Source organism: Microcaecilia unicolor, chromosome 3, assembly GCF_901765095.1.
Source record: "Microcaecilia unicolor chromosome 3, aMicUni1.1, whole genome shotgun sequence".
Taxonomy (NCBI): Eukaryota; Metazoa; Chordata; class Amphibia; order Gymnophiona; family Siphonopidae; genus Microcaecilia; species Microcaecilia unicolor.
Genome location: NC_044033.1, coordinates 46825066 through 46848508, shown reverse-complemented (window position 1 = coordinate 46848508; position 23443 = coordinate 46825066). Strand labels below are relative to the sequence as shown.

The following is a 23443-nucleotide window of genomic DNA, read 5'->3' as shown; positions in this document are numbered from 1 at the left end:
CTTCATTTTCTCCACACAATATATATAGAATATTCACTTGGCTGTAACACTTCAACGTATATGTTTATTGAAAAGTTTCTATACTACTGTACACAGAGCAGTTTACCATCAAATAGTAATAGAGAAAAGAGTATAAATTAGAAAAAGAGAAAGAAAATGCTTCTGGATTGAAGGGGTATAGGATGAAGGGGAATGGGGAGAAGAGACTCAGGAGTAACCTGAGGAAATATTTCTTTACAGAAAGGTTGGTGGATTTGTGGAATAGTCTCCCAGTGGAGGTGTTGGAAACAAGGACTGTGTCTGAATTCAATAAAGCATGGAACAAGCACAGAGGAAGAGACTGTACAGCATACCAGTAAGTATGCACTGGCAGACTGGGTAGGCAGGATGGTCTTTATCTGCCATCATTTTCTACCGGCGTGGGATACAAACAAACGTTTTCCTATAATTAATCCAGACTAAACTGAGATTTTTTTCCTGCCTCATAACTGAGCATAATGGATTTATTCAAAACTAGGCTATGCTCCCTTTTTATCACTCTTCTGTGCTTTACCTTGGTGTTATTAGGGTCAATATGACCATATATTCTATTAGCACCTACTGACATGAACAATTGGTAGATTGTAGGTAGACAAGAGATAGTTCTTGATGAATGTTACTTAGGTTTCTCTCAAGGAGAACTGTCCTGCCTGACCAGCTGATCCACATAGTGGCTGCCACCATACGGATAAATCCCCTAAACGTAGGTAGAAGAATAAGCTGGGCAACAGAGGTCACACACCTATAAATCTTTTTTTTCCCACACAGCATCAGCAACTAGGGAGACGTAGGGGCTAAGATAAGAGCTTAGCTTGTTTGTTTGTCCCTCTTATGAAAAAAGGTGTTCCACTGCTCCTGCTCCTCCATGTGAATTCTCAGCAGCAGAACACAGATTGTGTCATGGAACATAAATTCTAACTGCGCTGGTAGTAATACCATATTAATTCTAAACTTAGCTGTAGTGTGGTCACCACCAAAAAGTCTTTAATTATAGAATCTCCTTGTGTACTCCCACTATTTATGCTCCTCAATGTAAGCCTGCCATTCATTGTCTACACTTAGGATCCTAATTAAGGTGCCTAGTGCTGAAAACCAGTGCTAAGATCCTAACTTTTTTTCCCTGCCCTAAATCCACCCCAGTTGCCACTTACCTTTCGGGTTCTTAAATGTAAGAGTTTAGTGAAATTTTGAGCATACATTTAGGTATCCAGGGCCTAAAAACATTCAAATTTAAGAACTTAAAGCCTTTGAATAATCAGCCTCTTTTGTGGGTACTTCAGGCCATTCCATTATCATGTTTAATTTTTTCAGGTTCTTCAACATACAAGGTAACTATTCTGCTGTCTTTTGATGTACACAGTCCTCATCTAAATTTCTCCAAAAGCTTTTCTATTTCAGGTCTAGGAGGCAGTAATTTAATAGCTGTAGTGGTCTTCTCCAGTTCCTTATGAATTGCTTTGGGTTCTCTCTAAAAAAATTTTAATTTTTATTTCTTTCTTTTCTGTTTTCTTTGTATTGCTGCAGTTTCTGTGCTTTTGCTGCTCTGTTCAATTAAATCTACTAATTAATTTTATTCCTGTGAGTCATTTCATGAACTTGCATGCTTTGTTTCCATCTGAAACACTGACCACATGTAGAACATTTAAATGGTTTTTCTCCTGTGTGGGTGATTTTATGCAATTGTAAGTTACTTTTCTGTCTGAAACATTTATCACATTCACCACATTTAAACGGTTTCTCCCCGGTGTGGATCATCATGTGTGATTGCAGTCTGTCTTTCTTAGTGAAACATTTATCACATTCAGAACATTTAAACAGATTTTCTTCCGTATGGATCCTTTTATGCAGTTTCAGGCTTCCTTTCCATTTGAAACATTTATCACATTCAGGACATTTAAACGGTTTGTCTCCCATATGCGTCATTAAATGTAATTGCTGGCTTCGCTTCCATCTGAAACATTTATCACATTCTGAACATTTAAACGGCTTCTCTCCTGTATGGATCATTTTATGCATTTCCAGGTTGCCTTTGTAATAGAAGCATATATCACATTCAGAGCATTTAAATAGTTTTTTCCCCATGTGAGTCATTTTATGTCGTTGTAGGCTTGCTTTCTTATTGAAACATTTATCACATTCCAAACATTTAAACAGTTTTTCCTGGGGGTCAATGTCTCCAAATGGTTTAATTCTGCCCATATCATGACAGTGATGAACCTCACTTCTAAGCCAGGGGATGGTGTCCTCAACAAAATATGAGTTTGTAGTGAAGTTTTCCCAAGTGTCAGGATTTTTAAAAGGTCTCTCACCTTCATTGAGTTCCTGAGTTTGTAGAAGACCTGGGCAGTAATTAAAATTTCTGTCTTCTGAGTTTGATCTCTCTCCTTTATGGGCTATTTCTTGAACTCTGGTTGGTGTTAGACTACTGAAACTTCCCTCACAGTCAGCTGAAGGGCCTGGGCTGTCTCTGGAGGTGTCTTTGTGGTTCCATTCCTCCCTCTGCTTCCCACTGCACATTCTCATTCTTTTATCATTATTCCTAAGTCCATCATCTATTGGATAAAAATGAGAGTATGATCATTAATTTTATCGCTATGAAGAAGACCATATACAAAGAATTGGTTTTGTGTATGATTATTTTAAAATCATTTGCTTGATTAATGCTCCATATGACACATAACAAAAATGGTGTTGCTTGTGGAAAGGAACAAAGGCACACTCACAAAGAGAAACAGACTGTGTCCAACCTCATCCTGCTGGTTCTGTGCATCTCATTATCACGTTCAGTCTCTGCAATGATTCTTTCACTCTGATTACAGTAACTAACTAAAAACTTTGCAATGCCCTGCTGAAGATATGGAATTGATTTGGGATCTCAGAAGCTCAGACTTGTCAGCTTAAAAATATTTCGCCCAATATTCAACCAGCAGGAGGCACCACTTTGACTGCTAGAATTCAACACGGATATTAAATACCAGGCTGTTTCTGGCAACCGGCATTAAATATCCGGGTTTTTCAACCCCAGCTACCGCATAACCTGTTGTCGATATTCAGACATGGTTTAGCGGGCAAAGATAGGTCTGCTTTTTATGCGGCCTAATTTGCCACTAAGCCTAGCTGGTGTAATGGACTAGAATTTTAAAGATTGTTTTTCAACCCTGTCTGGACAGACCAGTGCACTCGGGGTCTGTATTGCTGATTAGAAGTAATTCTGTTTGAAAATGATTATTTAATACACTCTGAAATCTTGTCTTGAGCGAAAGTAACTTTTCTTGAAATGCAGGAGATAAGACACAGATCTAACTAATTTGGTATGCAAAAGGAGGATGGTTCCTGGTTCTTTCCCACGCCCAGCTTGGCCACCTGGACTTGGGAAAGCATGTGATCACGTTCCCATAGACTTAAGCATAGAAGCATTCTGTAATTTTCCCTTAGAAGCTTTTAGTAACTTTCCTTAGGCTCTGGACATGAGCTCAGAGCCTATAAAAAGGGAGGGCTTGTCACAGTAAGGTGGGGTTCATCTGTGAGTAACTTACGGACTGCGCAGAGATATGTTCCTGGTCTAAAGCTCCTAGCTCTCACGCTGCGTGACCCGGGCCCCCCCAGTTGTTAAGAGCCTGGATGATGAAGAACCAGTGATGATTGTATGTATAGTGTAATTATTGTTTATATAACTAATCATGGTGTTTGCTTCTTTTCTTGGTCTAAAGAACTCTTTGCATGGCTTAGATGTAGAGACCAGTGATGTAATGATTGTTTATACAGCTAACCATTGTGTTTCTAGAGCTAATTACTGTATATGTGCTAACCATTATATATATGCATATATATTAACCATTGTAGAATTTAGCTTCCTCTAGTAAAAGGTTTCATTTACTTATCACGAATCCAAAAGAATCCACAGTAATCACAGAGCAGTCTGTGTTAGTGAGACAGGCTGTAAATCCAGTGCAGAACAGCTGGTTAAGTTCCGAATATTGGGACTTAACCAGTTACACCCCTGGAACGCCCCCAACAATATCAGCTTTCTTTTCGGCACTATCTTGGCATTTTCCGCAGCGATAACTGGTTAAATGCTACTGAAAATGACTGGTTATCCGCAGAGCCGTGAGTTAACCAGCGGAGGAGTGGGGGAGTGGCCTAGTGGTTAGAGCACTGGTCTGGCAATCCAGAGGTGGCTGGTTCAAATCCCACTGCTGCTACTTGTGATCCAAAATCCAAATAAATAAAGGGGGTGTCAGAGGCATAGCAGGCATGGATGTCCTTCTCACAATCATCCACGTTTTGGAAGTCTTCAACTGCCGTCACAGGGACGGAGGCATAGAAATATCCAGTGTACCTGAATGTAACTCACCTTGAGCTACTACTGAAAAGGTGTGAGCAAAATCTAAATAAATATTTGAGATTCTACATGGAATGTTAATGTTGCTATTCCACTAGCAACATTCCATGTAGAAGCCTGCCCTTGCAGATCAGCAACCCGCGCAGGCTTCTGTTTCTGTGAGTCTGACGTCCTGCACGTACGTGCAGGACGTCAGACTCACAGAAACAGAAGCCTGCGCGTCCACAAGGGCAGGCTTCTACATGGAATGTTGGCAGTGGAGGAGTAGCCTAGTGGTTAGTGCAGTGGAACATGGAATGTTGCTACTATTGGAGATTCTACACAGAATGTTGCTAGTGGAGGAGTGGCCTAGTGGTTAGAGCACTGGTCTTGCAATCCAGAAGTGGCCGGTTCAAATCCCACTGCTGCTCCTTGTGATCTTGGGCAAGTCACTTAACCCTCCATTGCCTCAGGTACAAACTTAGATTGTGAGCCCTCCTGGGACAGAGAAATATCCAATGTACCTGAATGTAACTCACCTTGAGCTACTACTGAAAAAGGTGTGAGCAAAATCTAAATAAATAATAAATAAAACCAGTCAGCAGCCATTTCCGGCCAGTTACCTCACACTGAATATCGGCTGGATAGAATTCTAATGACTTAGAAACTGACTGTAAGCCAACAGTAAGATTCAACCTCTATGTATACAGTAGGAAATTATTCACAGCAAGGATTTTAATGTAAAGTTAAATTTTCCTCACCACTCTTGGAATCAGTTTCCTCTTTTCCTCCCTCCAGCAGGATACTGACATGATGTTCTTCCATTTTCAGAATCTCAATTCTGGTGTCAAGATTGTAATCTCGGCCACCTGGTAGAAAAATGGTTAAATCTCTTCACTTTCTAAATTTAGGTGTCAAATTTATTTAAAAAGTTGGCATACTGCCCATCATCACAAACATCTAAAAGGTTTACAACAATAAGTAAATCCGTATGCGCAGGGCTCGACAAAGCTCAGGTGTCAGGTAGTCACAGCGCCTAGAAATGCACCCTGGCACTTGGGATTTCATACCTCCAAATATTTTTTTGTCGGACTCTCTATAGTTAAGCCATGCGGTGCAAGATATTTGGGGAGTCTCGTGCGACTTGAAACCGCAAGACTTCCCAAACCTCCTGCACTGCATGGCTCAACTATAGAGAATCTGATTGCTCTGCAGAGCTGGGAGGAGCAGTTTCTAAGCACAGGCGTTGCTATGGGATGGCAACTTCCACCCCAACTAGATCAAGCACTACCTGTACCCTGGTCTGGCTGGAGCTGCAGCCTTGTTATCAGCCATGGGTCAAAGACTCACCGAGATCCCTCTTTCCTCCTTTCCATAGCTGCTGGGCCTGCATTACTGAAACCTGTGTTTGACCGTGGGGTTTTGTGAGTAGAAGCCCTACATGGTTCAAATAAATCTCAAAACCCCACTGTTCAAACTCAGGTTCCAGTCACGCAAGCCCGGAGGCTGTGGAAAGGAAGAAGGAGGGATCACTGTGAGTTTGTGACACATGACTGGTACCAGGGCTGCAGCTCCAGCTAAATCAGCTACTGTTCCAAGTATGTAGACACAGAGGAGAGCCTTAGGTACAGAGGATCGGGTCCCTGCAGCCTGCAAATACACATAATTACAGTGGCAGTGAAGCTCAGTAGGAAAGCCAGTGATGCACGGGGCCTTTGGCCTCTTTGTGCGCTGAAATCAGGCCTGCCTCTCCTTCCACTTCATGCAGACTTCCTGTTAGAGTGGGTGGGGACATGGCCTGCCTTAAGTGCATATAGAGTCTGAGGTTCCGCACTGTGCTCTTGTTCTAATTGTCGGCTTTCCTTCTGATTCGCAACTGAGATGTCGGACCACCAGGGGCTGGGGATGTGGGGGACTGAGTGAGAAATGTCAGACTACCAGGAAGGAGAGGAAAATAAGGAGAGAGGGGTGGATGTGGATTGTCTGAGAAAAAATGGGAAGGCGATGCTGTGTTTCGGCGTGTAACAACGCCTACATCAGGGGTCAGATTACTAACTCTGATCAAAAGCACTGGTATTCAATCTTCACTACTCTAGCTGCAAAGGACTCAAGTACAAATCAATTTACGGATCCAGCTTCTCCTATATAAGCACGCAACTGTGGAATGCACTACCAAAAGCCATAAAAGCAACGTAGAACCAGAAATCACTAAAGACCAATCTGTTCGAAAAGGCATACCCAACTGACCCAACTTAAGTGCCTGAACCCAGCAACACAACGAATCCAAAGCCTGTAAAGAACACTATATAACTCTTCTTCTCTACGATTTCCTAATGTGTCTGTAACACATGAACCTCTTTCGACAATAACATCACTTTGTATTTGTTTCATCACCCAAGGTGGCTAACACCTCACGGTACTATGTAAGCCACATTAAGCCTGCAAATAGGTGGGAAAATGTGGGGTACAAATGTAACAAATAAATAAATACTGTGTGAATATGGAATCGTAGAGTTGTGAATTGGGACAAGCTAGTCGGAGCTCAATCGCAAGTAAACCGCCACTGGGAAGCACTGTAGGGTCCACTTGTATATACGATTAGACCCTACAGTGCTTGTCTCAATTCACAACTCTACGATTCCATATACAAGCAGAGTTGAATACCAGTGCTTTTGATCAGAGTTAGTAATCTGACCCCTGATGTAGGCGTTGTTACATGCTGAAACACGGACCGTGTTGGGTCAATTCTTATCTGCATTAAACAAAAGATTGTTGGATAACATCTCCAGTGTTGGATTTGTTCTGCCTCTACATTGGTCTGCTACTTTTACAAGGTGCCAGTAAGCCCAACACGGGCTTACTGCTCCCTAAACAGAAAGTACCTCTGGGCTACCGTAGCAGCCCAGCAGTACTTCCCACCTCCAGCGTACTGTCATACCCGGCGCTACAAAAATATAATTATATTTGTAGCGCCGGGATGTACCCGGCGGTAATTGTACAGTGCCGTGCACTGCCCGGTTATTACCAGGTTAGCGCGGGAGCCCATACAAACACCTCATTGGGCGACAGTAAGGGCTCCCCCCCCCCCCCTTGAAATGGCCGCACGGCCATTTCCTGCAGAAAAGAAAGACTACCCTTTTACCAGCTTCGGTAAAAAAGGGGCCTTGGTGCGCCTCAAAAACACACGCCGACGCAAGCGCAGGCCCCCCTTTTGCCGCAGCTTGGTAAAAGGGGTCCTAGCATCTTGCGGTAGCACTGAGAGGCCTGAAATAGTGAGGAATAGAAAGAAGTTTACAAAATCTCACAGGGGTTTACAGACACTAGGGGGTCCTTTTTACAAAGCCGCGCTGAAAAATAGCTTGCGGTAGCGTAGGCGCGGGTTTTGGGCGCGCACCGATCCATTTTTTAGCATGCCTGTAAAAAAAAAAAGGCCTTTTTAAAATTTTTGCCGAAAATACCTTACTGCGGTAAAGACTCATGCAGTAATGACCTACGCACGTCAAATGCCACTTGCCGCACGTCCGTTACATGCGCCCAAAAATAAAAAAAATATTTTTCAGACGCGCATATCGGACTCACGCCGAAAATGTAATTGCCGCAAGAGCCATGTGGTAGTCGGGCGGTAACTCCATTTTTGTGCACTGGGCGCACATAGTCGCTTACGCGGCTTAGTAAAAAGGACCCCTAGATGATATAAGATGAAGAGAAAGAACAGAAAGACATGGAAAAAAAACAGGACAAAAAGGGAGAAAAGTAAAGACTGGAGAGGGAAGAGGATTTGCTTAGGGGAATTAAGACAGGTTGGAGAATAATTGTGGGGGTGGGGGGGAGGATGAAAGTGAGAAGATAATAATGAAAGCCAAAATCAAAAATAGAATAAGAGAAGAAAGACATGAAAGAAAAAGACCTAAAAATTAAAAAAAAAAACTAAACAAAGAACAGAGAATTAATTATCCAGAGAAAGGGTCAAGGTCAGGAGCTTTGATGCTTCATTCTTGCTCAGTCTGGTCCAGAGGCTGCATCTTCCTTGTAGGAACTATTTGGATCATCCATTAGTAGACTGAATCCAAGCTACACCACCTGTTTCATACAGTTCTTCACATGTGTCTGCGTTGGGCAGGTTTCCTCTTTCCTCAGATCCCTGCGGCTCAATCCTGAATCCCTCTTCTTTAAATCGGATTAAAAGGTCAGGTTTGACATTGGGAGAGCCTGTTATAGAAAAATATCATTACAGTTGTGACCGTTTTTAAAATCAGCACCCGGAGTATTTTCTTAAATGCTGGCTGTGGCATTTTTAAAAGACATACATTCAATACTGTATGCAAATAGTTAGCGGTGATTAATATCCATATTTGCTGCTGACTGCAATTATTTGCATAGTAGTGATATTCGGTCGCTTTACGGATAGACTGAGGGTTTTATTTTAGGTCCGATACAGATAATAAATGGTTTTCACCCTTGTTCTGCCCCAACTCTACTCCAGTATTCTGAGGGTAATTTTAGAACAGATTGCTCGGGCACAGATGTAAATGTTGCAGTATGTATAAATCACAACTTTATCCATGCCCCACCAAAACCTGCCCCCGAACACGCCTACACCCAGGTCACGTAATACATCTGTTATTGCATTCTTTTATGCAAGCTGTGTGCAGGTGTGCTTGGGAGCAGATCTGGGTGACGCACAGGCAGAGTCACAGTCTACGTAAGTACTTTTATGTGTGAACATTTATGTCTGCTCCCGAGCACGTGGACGTTTCACAGTTTCATTTTGGCTGAGATTTCTGCTGCTTGCTTGGGTAATTTTTATAAAGACACATTGAGGTGTATTTTCAAAGCACTTAGCCTTACGTGGAGGGGCATTTTCGATATGATGTCAAAGCCAACTTTGGACGTTTTGCTAAAAAAGTCCAAAATTCGTGGGGAATATATCCGTTTTCAGAACAGAAAAAAGTCTTTTTTTTTTCCCCAAAACTGGCTATTTGCTAGATGTTTTTGTGCTCTGTGCATTTATCTTTTTGGTCCTTTTTCGAAAAAAAAAATCCATGTGAAAAATGCACAAAATCAAGCCATTGGTCTATAGGAGGAGCCAGCATTCTTAGTAGAATGGCCACACAGACATCCCAGGAGACCAATGGGGAACTGCAGTGGACTTCAAATAAATGCTCCCAAGTACACATCTAACCATTGCTCCCTTGTCTGCTGAGCCCCCCCAAAACCCCTTACCCCCAACTGTACATCACTACAACAGCCCCTATGGGTGAAGGGAGCACCTATACATGGGTAAAATGGGTTTCTGGTGAGTTTTGGAAGGCTCACAGTTTCCACAACAAGTATAACAGGTAGGGAGAGATATGGGTCTCGGTCCACCTATCTGCAGTGCACTGCACCCACCACTGGACTACTCCAGGGACCTGCAAAATCGGGTTTCGATTATACTGATTTGGACGTTTCTGTGAGAAGGACGTCCATCTTCCGATTTGTGTCAAAAGATGAACATCCTTCTCTTTCGAAAATGAGCCCGTTAGTATCCTATCGAGACATGATCAGCGCTAGTTAACTGGGTAGAAGTCTCTTGCTAAATATTGCCCCCTTTGTTTTTATTTTTTTTAGTTTTATTCTATTATCTGTTACATGGCTTTTAGCAAGTTTTTATTTCGGTATCATTTATCTTCTTGGCCAGTCTGTTATGTATTCTCTCTTTATTATACTGATTGAATATTAATTATATTTCATTTCTATGTTCTATCATTCCTCTGGAATCAATAAGACAGTTTTATAAATAAAAAATAATACATTAAAAAGTCAATGTTATACTTGCCTGTTATAGGAGAGTGAATCTGTTCAGACATCTCTGATTCAGGATGATCCATGAGATCTTCCTCTTGTTTAACGCTCACTGAGAACACAGACGTTACAATTGGAAGGCCTGTGATGAGAAAACAAACATGTCTAGAAGGCAGAGGACAATCATTTTTGGCTGAAACAAACTCCCCCATCCAACCAAAGGGAGGCTGGATGCCCCCCATCCCCGACAGAAAACTGGCCCCCCAGACCTCCACCAAAAGCCACCACTGCTGCCCTCTCTCCATTTGTAGGGCCTCCTCAGGCCTACCTTAGAAACCTGGTCAAAATTACCTCATTGGGACAGGAGAGATCCCCAGTTACTCCTGTCCATACCAGCTGTGCGATGAAAATGGCTGCCAGGGCCTCTTACAGCAGTCTCACAAGGAAGTCACGCAATCATATTGACTGCAAAGTCAGCATAGGCAGGAGTGACTGGCAATCACTCCTGCCCCAACAAGGCCACTAGACCTCTAGGGCTAAGTTAGGCACAGGGAGGGTCTCCAGGTGGTGGAAGGGCAGTGGCTTTTGGTGGGCGAGGGGGGGGGGGGTCATCGGAGGCCGTGCAGCCTGGTTTCGGTTTCACCTCCTGTTTTGGAAGAAACTGTGTGGCAAATTTCAGAAGCAGATTTGGTTTTGGCCAAAACCAAAACCCCCAGTTTTGGTCATCCTCTATTAAAAGGATTAACTGATGGCCTGATTCTATTATACTAGGAAATTGATTTTAAATTTACTATTCTTTAATGCTAATGGCCCACCTCCTATCATCTGAAAATGCAAAGCCCTTTAAATCCTAAGCATTTACTTACTTATGGTGGGGTCATCCATGTTTTCTTTTCCTTCCAACACAGAATATTGTGTGAAATATTTCTCATCTTCCTTCTTAATCTTGAATATAACCTCAGGATTAAGAATTGAATAACCTATCAATAGCAAATAGAAAAAATACATTTTAAATTATATTTGCAGAATTCCCTAGGAGTTTAGTTTCTCTCCTGTTCTGATGGGGCAGTGTGCATGCAATATGTATTTTGGTGAGAAGAAATGGGATTTGATATACTGCCTTTCTGTGGTTACAATCAGTTTACATTTTTATATACAGATACTTATTTTGTACCTGGGGCAATGGAGGGTTAAGTGACTTGGCCAGAGTCACAAGCAGCTGCAATTGAACCCAGTTCCCCAGGCTGTTGCATTAACCACTAGGCCAGGGGTAGGCAACTCCGGTCCTCGAGAGCCGCAGGCAGGTCAGGTTTTCAGGATATCCACAATGAATATGCAGGAGATAGATTTGCATACCATGGAGGCAGTGCTTGCAAATCTATCTCCTGCATATTCATTGTGGATATCCTGAAAACCTGACCTGCCTGCGGCTCTCGAGGACCGGAGTTGCCTACCCCTGCACTAGGCTATTCCTCTACTACCTGATTAAGATTAGTTCTTGGAGATTTTGATATAGCCATTTCTAATCATGATTAGGGGCATTGCAGGTGCCAATGTTCTCTGTAAGCATCTACCCTGATGGGGAGATGAAAACAGCATCTCATTAACAGCATTCAAAAAAAGGAGAAAAAAAACAAGCTCTGGATTTAAAGATAGCTCTACCTTGAGATCATAAGTACATAAGTAGTGCCATACTGGGAAAGACCAAAGGTCCATCTAGCCCAGCATCCTGTCACCGACAGTGGCCAATCCAGGTCAAGGGCACCTGGCACGCTCCCCAAACGTAAAAACATTCCAGACAAGTTATACCTAAAAATGCGGAATTTTTCCAAGTCCATTTAATAGCGGTCTATGGACTTGTCCTTTAGGAATCTATCTAACCCCTTTTTAAACTCCGTCAAGCTAACCGCCCGTACCACGTTCTCCGGCAACGAATTCCAGAGTCTAATTACACGTTGGGTGAAGAAAAATTTTCTCCGATTCGTTTTAAATTTACCACACTGTAGCTTCAACTCATGCCCTCTAGTCCTAGTATTTTTGGATAGCGTGAACAGTCGCTTCACATCCACCCGATCCATTCCACTCATTATTTTATACACTTCTATCATATCTTCCCTCAGCCGTCTCTTCTCCAAGCTGAAAAGCCCTAGCCTTCTCAGCCTCTCTTCGTAGGAAAGTCGTCCCATCCCCACTATCATTTTCGTCGCCCTTCGCTGTACCTTTTCCAATTCTACTATATCTTTTTTGAGATACGGAGACCAGTACTGAACACAATACTCCAGCTGCGGTCGCACCATGGAGCGATACAACGGCATTATAACATCCGCACACCTGGACTCCATACCCTTCCTAATAACACCCAACATTCTATTCGCTTTCCTAGCCGCAGCAGCACACTGAGCAGAAGGTTTCAGCGTATCATCGACGACGACACCCAGATCCCTTTCTTGATCCGTAACTCCTAACGCGGAACCTTGCAAGACGTAGCTATAATTCGGGCTCCTCTTAGCCACATGCATCACTTTGCACTTGTCAACATTGAACTTCATCTGCCACTTGCACGCCCATTCTCCCAGTCTCGCAAGGTCCTCCTGTAATCGTTCACATTCCTCCTGCGACTTGACGACCCTGAATAATTTTGTGTCATCGGCGAATTTAATTACCTCACTAGTTATTCCCATCTCTAGGTCATTTATAAATACATTAAAAAGCAACGGACCCAGCACAGACCCCTGCGGGACCCCACTAACTACCCTCCTCCACTGAGAATACTGGCCACGCAATCCTACTCTCTGCTTCCTATCTTTCAACCAGTTCTTAATCCATAATAATACCCTACCTCCGATTCCATGACTCTGCAATTTCTTCAGGAGTCTTTCGTGCGGCACTTTGTCAAACGCCTTCTGAAAATCCAGATATACAATATCAACCGGCTCCCCATTGTCCACATGTTTGCTTACCCCCTCAAAAAAATGCATTAGATTGGTGAGGCAAGACTTCCCTTCACTAAATCCGTGCTGACTTTGTCTCATCAGTCCATGTTTTTGTATATGCTCTGCAATTTTATTCTTAATAATAGCCTCCACCATCTTGCCCGGCACCGACGTCAGACTCACCGGTCTATAATTTCCCGGATCTCCTCTGGAACCCTTCTTAAAAATCGGAATAACATTGGCTACCCTCCAGTCTTCCGGTACTACACTCGACAGATTGCATATTTCTAACAGTTTTAGGGACAGATTGCATATGTCTAACAGTAGCTCCGCAAGTTCATTTTTTAGTTCTATTAATACTCTGGGATGAATACCATCAGGTCCCGGTGATTTACTACTCTTCAGCTTGCTGAACTGACCCATTACATCCTCCAAGGTTACAGAGAATTTGTTTAGTTTCTCCGACTCCCCCGCTTCAAATATTCTTTCCGGCACCGGTGTCCCCCCCAAATCCTCCTCGGTGAAGACCGAAGCAAAGAATTCATTTAATTTCTCCGCTACGGCTTTGTCCTCCTTGATCGCCCCTTTAACACCATTTTCGTCCAGCGGCCCAACCGACTCTTTGGCCGGTTTCCTGCTTTTAATGTATCTAAAAAAATTTTTACTATGTATTTTTGCTTCCAACGCTAATTTCTTCTCAAAGTCCTTTTTTGCCCTCCTTATCTCCGCTTTGCATTTGGCTTGGCATTCCTTATGATCTATCCTGTTACTTTCAGTTGGTTCTCTTCTCCACTTTCTGAAGGATTGTTTTTTGGCTCTAATGATTTCCTTTATCTTACTGTTTAGCCACGCCGGCTGACGTTTAGTCTTTTTTCCCTTTTTTCTAATACGTGGAATATATTTGTCCTGAACCTCCAGGATGGTGTTTTTAAACAGCATCCACGCCTGATGCAAGTTTTTTACTCTGCGAGCTGCTCCTTTCAGTCTTTTTTTCACCATCATGAGAGGAAGAAAGAATATTTGATCTGTGACATCTGGTTACCTGGTGATGTAAAATGTTTTTCCTTAGCGTCAGCAGCAGATGAATCCAGAAACTGTCTACTAGCAAGAGTACAGCTTTGTACTGTGCCTAACAGGACATCATGCTCACTGGCCAGTCAGTATTCTCCATCTCCAGCAGGCAGACGGATGTGTTCCACAGGCTCCTGGCTTCTTCTGCTTGCTCCTGTTCTGGCCTGGCTAGTTCAGTGGAGCTGGGGGTGGCTGGCTGTATGGCGCTAGCTTTGGGGGGTACACCTGGTCACCTCAGGTCCCTACCCCACCCTGTACCCCTCTAACATCTGCCTTCCACTGCCTCCTTCCTCGCATATTGCCTGCATTGTTCCTTAAAAAAAAAAAAGAAGAACGGAGCACGTTGAGTACTCAGGCAGCAGTCTCTGCTTTTGGTGGGCTCTGGAATTTTTTTGCTAGTGGGCAGTAGGAAAATGCCTCTCCATGCAGCATCATCTTCGCTGAACTGCAGGCTCTCCTGTCTCTAGCCCGTGAGTCAGCTGATTCCCACCCAGAAGCTGGAATACTTGGGAGTGCTCTTCGACATGGTGTTTCTACCAGAGCACAAGTGGCTCAAACTGCAGGAGCAGATCCATCTTTTGTTGCTCGATTGCGCTCCAGGGTTTTGTCTTATGTCCAAGTCTTGGGTTCGATGGCGGCAACTCTGGAGGTGGTTCCATGGGCATGGGTTTACATGAAACCCCTGCAGCAGTCTCTGCTGAGCCACTGGTCTCCAGTCTCAGAGGACTATGAGTTATGTCAGCTGTGGCAGCCATGAGCGTGTCGCAGCCTGGATTAGTGGTTACAGTCCCATCATTTGATTCAGGGTGTCCCTCTAGCAGCTCCCTAGTGGACGGTTATAATTACCAATGCTAGCTTCTCGGGGTGGGAGGGCGCACTGCCTTTCCCAGTACAGGCAGGGTTGCTGGTCCACGATGGAAGCCACATGGTCCATTAACTGCTTGAAACTTTGGATGATATGCAATGTGCTGCTGGCATTTCACTTTCTTCTCCAAGGGAAACTGAGAGTTCTCTCAGATAACATGAAGGCGGTTGCTTACATCAACCATAAGGGGGGAACACGCAGGTCCTCTGTTAGCTCAGGAAGCAGAACTGCTGCTTCAGTGGCCGAGAGTCATCATTATCTACCCCACGGCTCAGATCGCCAGGGTAGACAACGTGCAGGCCGACTTTCTAAGTCGGAGTACTCTGGATCCAGGCAAGTGGGAGCTTTCACCAGTAGTATTTCATCAGATTGTTTGGCGCTGGGGGAATCCCAGGCTGGACTTGATGGACTCCAGCGCTTCTTTAGCAGAAGTCCAGGCCCCTCGCTTCTTCAGCAGAAGAAGGGAGTACAGCTTCAAAGGCATAGATGCCCTTTGTCAACCTTGGCCGGTCGATATTCTTCTTTACGTCTTTCTGCCCTGGCTGCTGATAGGCAGGATGCTCCGCAAGATTCAGTCTCACTGGGGTCATGTGGTGAGGTGGCTCCAGATTGGCCCTGACAACTGTGGTATGCGAATTTGATCCGGCTGTTGGTGGCTGATCCGTTCCATCTTCCTCCAGTTCCCGATCTTCTTTGTCAGGGCCTAGTCAAGGAGGATCCCTCCTGCTTTGGTCTTACAGACTGGTTCTTGAGTGGGCAAAGTTGAGAAAAAAGGGCTATTCTGACTCGGTCACCGCTACATTACTTCAGGCCTAAAAGTGGTCCACTTCACGGCTTATGCTCGGGTTTGGCGTGTCTTCGAATCTTGGTGTGCTGAGAGGACGTTTTCTCTCGTTCACACCTCCTTGCCTCAGATTTTGGCCTTTTTGCAAGAAGGGTTACAGAAGGGGCTGGTGGCCTCTTCCCTCAAGTTCAAGCGGCAGCCTTAGCTTGTTATCACGGCCGAGTTGCTCAAGCTCCCCTAGTGTCTCATCCGGATTGTCAGGTTCTCAAGGCAATACTGGATTTGCGAGCCCTTGGACCACAGCCGTAGGACGGCAGTGGCAGGCAAAACCCCCCAACCAGCACTGGGCAAACACACCAACAAGACACGGACTACAGATACAGAGAAGCAAAGCAGGAACACACTGGACTAGAACACTCGGACTGGAACAAGACTTCACCTGCACCTGGCCGCCGTTCCCTAGGGATTGAGCCCCTAGGTGCGGGCAGCCGGCAGGACTTACCGGATACAGGAACACCCACAGGGAATGGGACTCCAAAGCAAGCTTGACTAACCAGGACCAGGAATCAGGACTCAGAACTGAGGGTACCACCTCAGACAACAGGATACAATACAAGCTTGCACAAACAGGGACTCGAGGTAAAGGCAGAGGGGACTAGAGAACCAACACAAGACAGACAAGGGAGACAAACATGAGAGGGAACAAGACAAGGCCTACAGACATGAACCTAAACAAGGCAGAAGTGCTCCTAACAGCACCAACAAAACAGAAGTGCACCACACAGCACACCAACAAGACCGAAGTGCTCCTAAGCACCAAAAGGGAACAGAGAAATGCAGGGAAGCTCAAACAAAGCAGAAGTGCTCCTAACAGCACAAACACAGACCGCGACCTTTAGTGTTGCAAAGGCAAAGCAGAAAGTTTCCAGGTGGTTAATATGCCCATCAGCAGCAGAGGCTCAGCTACAGCAATCTCAAGACAGCTGAGGCTAGCTGCCAAATTTCAACCCAAGTCTGGAGGGCTGGAATATCTGGGCCGGACCAGAAAGAAAGTCTGGAATGAGTAGGGAGACAGCAAGACAGTCTATGGTAGCCACCGGTTCTGGCCACCAGAGGGTGAGGAGAGCACAGCCAGGGAAAACAGTCACAATCGTGACAAATATATCCCTGAGAAGTGATATGTTGTCAATGATACTGAAAGAGACTGCTGAAAAGTTCAGGTTTACACCCTAATCTCTTAGAACACAAGAAAAGCTATGCTAAGTCAGGCCAAGATGCTGGGTCTGATGGACCTCTGGTCGAACTCAGCATGCCACATCTTATGTTCTTAAGAAATAAATATTAGTTAATAAATAAATCCTGCAATGTATCTGTGTGTGTGTGGGGGGGGGGGGGGGGGGGGTAGGTGACAGAAAAGCATATTTACCTTGTGCTATCAGGAAACTCTGAATCTCCTTGATGACCTTCTTGTACAGCTCCTTCTGCCATGCTCCCAGAATGTCCCACTCTACTTCCAAGAAATAAGCCGCGACATCACTGAATGTGACTGGTGCCTGTGAAAACATAACAAAGTTAGGGCAGTTAGTGGAGATTAAGAGGGAATGTTATCAACATGGGCTATCATTAGGACATGTTTTACTGTTAACCCCAGGTATTAGTAAATAGGTCTCATTGATTAAAATAGGACCTGTGTTAAAATAGCGGGAAAAGACAGTAGAAGCTATAAATGGCAGAGGCCTGTATACCACAGCTTTAGAACAAAGGGGCTGCAGGAAGCTTGAATTAGAGCTGTGTACTGATGGATTAAAGCTGGCTTCTAACACAAGTTGAACGCATAATTTTGCTCACTGATGTAGTAAAGAAATTATATGCAAATAGGACCAGCACAAAACTTGTGTGCTAATCAGGAAACACACGTGCACAAGATTCTCCACTAAGGACAGATAGTGTTATGCACTTATCTGAACAGAAAAATGTATCAGCACCCAATTGCACATGTGCTGGAATGTGCAGAACTGTCACCTCCCCGCTGTCTTTTTTTTTTTTTTTAACCTATAATCTTCATGGAGGCCATGAAAAGGACTGACTGGTCCCGTATGCCCACGGGAAAAGTACAGCAGGCATTATATCCTACAGATGGAACTGCAGAAAAGCGAGCTAACCTCCATACGACTCTTCAGACACGGTGTTAAGGTTTCCGCGTTGTGATCAGCCTTAAAGTTTACTGCACGCTTCTCTGCATTGGCACAGAATGGCTAATAGCCTCGTTACTAACAATTTTAATATTCTGTGCACTGGTGTCTAATGCAGGTTTAGCTTCTGTTCAAAACCCTTTTATTTTATTTATTTAGATTTTGCTCAAGGTGAGTTACTTTCAGGTACTCTGGATATTTCTCTGTCCCAGGAGGGCTCACAATCTTGGTTTGTACCTGAGGCAATGGAGGGTTAAGTGACTTGCCTAAGATCACAAGGAGCAGCAGTGGGATTTGGCCACCTCTGGATTGCAAGACCGGTGCTCTAACCACTAGGCCACTCCTCCACTCCATCGTATTCCCACAAACCTGTACACAGATGTTGCACTAACCCTGCGCCAGCGTCTGGGTACTGTTGCTGCATTGGCCACCAAATCAGTAAAAGAAATTACCAACAACAGACTCTGCAATCCAAAACTTCCGATTCTGTTCTCTGATAAGTCTAGGCAGAATTGAAGGATCAATTACAGACGACCACTGGATCAGTGAGGCTGTACAGGTAAAGCCAGCCCACATGGCCAGTTGGAAAACACACCATATTTGGGAGACAAAAGGCTGAAAATACTAGAATCTCCAGACTTTTACTATTAATCTAGAGACAATGTCTTTAATTCCTTAGCAGATGAATTTCCATGAAGTACTCTCCACTGACGTTTGGCCACTCTCCAATTTCCCATCAATAAGAGGCCAATAGACCTTTTTGCTACAAAATACAAACTTGAGTATTGACATCTATTATACCATAAAATGCAAACGGGACACTCTCAGTTTCACCCCTCCACCTTCTTATAATCTGTGTGTAATAAGCTTTTTATCTAATTTCTGACAGTGAGATCAACTCTCCGGTATATTTTAGCTTGAAGAGAAAACAGCATTTTGTATAGATTGCCTAATTTCCAGAGAAATACCGGAAACCTCAAGTACTGGTTAATTTCAGTGGTGAGGAGGAGGAGGAGGAGGAAGAGGAGAGAACAGTATATGAGGTTGAGAAGTGTCAGTATAGGTCTATGCAGGTTAAATGAAGGGACAGATAGAGATTGGAATGTTGGTGTGAAGATAGAAAAGTGGAGCATCCTGGGTCAGGGTCAGCAGGGCCGCCGAGAGGGGGGGGGCGGGGTCTCTCTCTCTCCTGCTCCTGACGGAACATGTGATCGCATCCCGACAGGCGCAGGAGAGAGAAAAAAACGGTGCCGGGCCCCCCTTGGAGGCTGGGGAGGACCCGGAGCTTGCTCCAGCGCTGCTCTTCTGCCCATTGCTTGCTGAGCGGCTGCTTTTCCTCTCAGGCGTGTATGCTCAGTTTTGAAACCGGGGATGTACACCTGAGAGGAAAAGCAGCCGCAGAGGAAGGCAGTCAGCGCTGGAGGAAGACGTCTTCTGCTGGTGGGGCCTCAGGATCCCCGCCAGCCAAGGTATTCCAATCCTGTTGCGGCAGCAATCGGGGGGGGGGGGGGGCGTCAGCGGCTCACAAACCATTGTGGGGGGTGGGGGTTGGCGGCAGCCCTGCCCCGAGCCCTGTTCAGTCTCTTGGCGGCCCTGAGGGTCAGAAGGGAGGTCGAGGGTGTGTAAGCTTCAGACTAGCCTTAAACAGGTTGTTCCAACTAGATGGAACAGTATCTACAAAACGCTAATATCAATAAGTACAAACTTAACACATCTTAGACAACTGGCAGCTGAATTCAATGATAAAAACTGCAGAAGCAGGTTTTGGATTTAAACGAAGCATTGTTAAATTATGTCATTTGTGTCTTGTCTGCCTTTGATGTGGCAGCAAGAGTCTTGTCTGCTGATCGAACTCCCACCATCTGCAACGTCCTTCCATCATGTGCCCAGTTGCTCAAACATCTTCCTGTTACTGCAACAGATTCATCTATTGTTGCTGGCATCAAGGAACATTTCCAACACTTAATCGACACTTATTTTCCTGTTCCATCTACTACACAGTATTGGTTCTCTTCTATACCCACGTCTGAAAGACAATCCAATTATCTTCCCAGATGATGCAAAAACACAAGCAACCAAATCTTTGAGAAGGCTGTACCAAAACCAGATCAAAATGGAAGGCTCCAGCCCATCAACAACTCAGGATCCTCCACAATTCACATTCCCAGAAAACATCACATTTGTGGAAGAGCCCCCCCCCCCCCCCCCCCCAAAAAAAATAGAATGAAAATGATGTTAGTGGTTTTATGAGCGACGTTTAGGAACAATGTCTCCTTTGAAGGCTATTGTTAATGAATTGGACAGTTATTTGAGTGATGCAGATGACAATGTTTTGATTTTTTGGAAAACCAAGCAAAAGTGCTGGCCAAAACTGGTAAAACTGTGCACTCCTGCTACCAGCACGTCTTCTAAGAGGAAATTTTCTGTTGCAGGAAGGACTGTGGAAGACAAGAGAGCTAGACTGAATCCTGAGATTGGTGATGACTTATTCATCCACAGATTTAAAAATCTTAACAGTGCTTCATAGGGCATATTTCTCCCCTGCTAGGGCATACAGAGGGGTTTGTACTTTGTTCCTTTGGACTAGAGAATGACACAGGGACAAGTTTGTCCCCATCCCCATATTTAACTGTATGGCCCCATACCTGTGTTATTCTCTAGTGTGTATGAGAGTGTGCTTATGTAGGGTTACCGTATGTCCAGATTTCCCCAGACATTTCTTCCTTTTCAGGGTTTCTGGGCTGGTGGGCCTTCTCCCCCTCCCCCTGCACCTGAACCTACCGTAGCACACTCTGGTGGTCTAGTGGCCTATTCAGGGCAGGAAAGAACCCCACTCTTTCCTGCCCACTGCTGCCACTTCTTGAAAATGGCTGCCAAGACTTGGGATGGGGACAAGACTTCAAGTAGACGTCTTGCGAGGCCACTCCTTGAAGTCTCGGCAGCCATTTTCAAGAAGCAGAAGGGAGGTCAGTGGCAGCGGGCAGGAAAGAGTGGGGTTGTTTCCTGCCCTGAAAAGACCACTAGACCACCAGGGCTGTAAGGTAGGCCCAGGAGGTGAGGGAGAGAAGGGGACAAGCTGCTCATGAATGAGAGGGAGAGAAGGGGACAAGCTGCACATGGATGGGAAGGAGACAAGGGGGCAAGCTGCACGTGGATGGGAAGGAGACAAGGGGGCAAGCTGCACGTGGATGGAAGGGAAAGGAAAGGGAAACATGCGGTTCATGGATGTTTGCTTTTTTGGAAATGTTCATCTTTTCTAATTTTGTATTTAGACTGTGGAAGAAAATGCATAAAATCTGGCTTTCTTGGAGGGGTCAAGGTGACTGTGCGGCAGGGGTGGGCTGGGAGCTGACCAAGGGTAGGGTAGCATTTTATTTTTTGCGTTCTCTCTTTTGTCTCTGCAAATATGGTAACCCTATGTTTATGTGTTTGAGAGAATGTTTACATGCATGTTTATTGCTATATGTACATGTAGGTGAGAAAGAGATTGTGTGCGCTCTTCAGTATGAGAGTGTATGCGTGTGTGTAAAAGAACAAATGTGTATACATGTACCTTGAGGACAGAGAGTGTGTGCATGAGTGTGAATGTAATAACAGCATGTGTATGTGTGTGTGAAACAGCAATTGGTACAGATAAGAATTTCTTACCTGATCAGACACCAGGGCAGACATTTCCCTCCTGTTTTCCCTTGGAATTCTGTAACTGCTGGGATGGATTTAGGATAGGATTTCCTTGTTTTTGGAAAAATGAATAAAAGACAGGCGGAGGCCAGGCTGATTCCTGAGGGTCTCAGATAAAGTCCGTCCTCTCTCTCTGCAGATCTGCAGTTGGGGCTTGCAGGGATTTCCAGTCCAGGGAGGCAGAAATGTCAGTTTTTATGCTGAGATTTCCCTGCTATTTACAAACCTACTACAGAAAGAGAAAACCACTGAGCATGTGCAAAGCTTCCTGGTTGAGGTCATGTGGGGATCCTGCCTCCTTAAGGTGGATTTGTAGAGATAGCTGAGAGTTGCAGGGGTGTCCAAAGCAAGAGGAACAGGTCAGATCACTGCTTTAGTTCTGCGGCAACACAGACTTGTAATTTTGCTGGTTTTAGAGGTGCAGAAACGTTTCAGAGTTATAATTAAGAAGTGAATTTTCCTCCTATTTATTTGTATTTTTTTTTTTACCTTTTAGTGTTGGTTGTTTGTTTGGTTGTTTTTAATCGAGTATATATGAATGAACCATTTTGAATACCTGGTTTACCATAGTATGTAAAACCTGATAAGAAAGTAAGCCAAATAAATAAATCATTGCTGTATTACAACTAAAAGTTAAGGTGACAATCAGATAGGAAAACAGGAGATATAACATACTGTCCTGACTTGTGAAAGAAAGTTCCAGTCTTCAAAAGCTAGTCAAAATATATATTAAGTTAGTCCAATAAAATAGGTTTTATTGGATTTGGATAGAATTTATTATTTTTAACCTGCCCCTATCCAGGGTGGCTTACAAAAGCAACATACATAAAATCATATAAAAAATACAAATTCTTCTTAATACACAAGAAAACAAAAACAATGTCCAGGTCTCTCAAATAGAACATAACGTAACATTTGCAGGCACAAAATATGCCAGGCATAACAAGTGTGCTTTCAGTTGGTATTTAAATGTTTGTACTAGACGTTAATTTTTAAGATAATTAGGTAACTTATTCCACAAAGATGGTCCTGTTATCGAAAAAGTTCCTCTTCTAGTCAGGTATGACGGTGATTGTAACCGACGAGATGGAACTTATTTTTTCTATAGCATGTGCCAAATACATAGAAGATTCCTGATACAAAACTTTATGTAACAACAAAAATAGCTTATGTTTTATAGGCAATTGGCAACTACTTCAATCTTTTCAAAAATACTGTTATTTGTTCAAATTTCAGCAAATCAGATAACGGGCCACTGAGTTCTGTACCATCTGCATAGATGTGATACCAATAGCTGATATACCCAAACAGACTATCCTATATAATAATTTGCACCTCCAACGTTCCATGTCTGGCTGCCTGGGTTCGTAACATCTCCTGACGTCAGCCAGCCTCCAGTGTTCCATTCCCCCTCACTGTCCCGTCCTCGCATCAAGACCATCTTCCGAAGGTTACTGAAAACAGATCTTTTCAAGAAGGCATACCACAAACATCCATCTTAAATACTAAATAATAACATTCTACACGATCTATACAAATCCGAACTCTTTCACGTGACTGTGCTATGAATGATCAAGCACTATCACTAGATGACCAAATGTATGTTACAATCCAATTAATATTCAGTAACCTTCACGCAATACCATAATGAACTCTTCTTTATCATGTATGAATGCCCATGGTATATATATATATACCATGATCTGTTCCATATATGTTATGTTCCACGTATGTTACCAAATATGTATGCACCTGAATGCAATACTATTTGTA

General features: G+C 44.0%; 1 protein-coding gene across 1 annotated transcript; it reads right to left on the bottom strand.

Annotated features, from left to right (window-relative positions):
* Positions 1 to 264: 264 nt before the first annotated feature.
* On the bottom strand, positions 265 to 21886 carry LOC115465425 (zinc finger protein 93-like). Its single transcript, XM_030195878.1, has 7 exons — positions 21638 to 21886; positions 17224 to 17350; positions 11011 to 11124; positions 10179 to 10286; positions 8441 to 8569; positions 5122 to 5229; positions 265 to 2591 (listed from the first exon to the last, which is right to left on the bottom strand). Exons 1-7 carry the CDS (start codon positions 21659 to 21661, stop codon positions 1600 to 1602), a joined length of 1602 nt encoding a protein of 533 aa, XP_030051738.1. The 5' UTR covers positions 21662 to 21886; the 3' UTR covers positions 265 to 1599.
* Positions 21887 to 23443: the final 1557 nt, after the last annotated feature.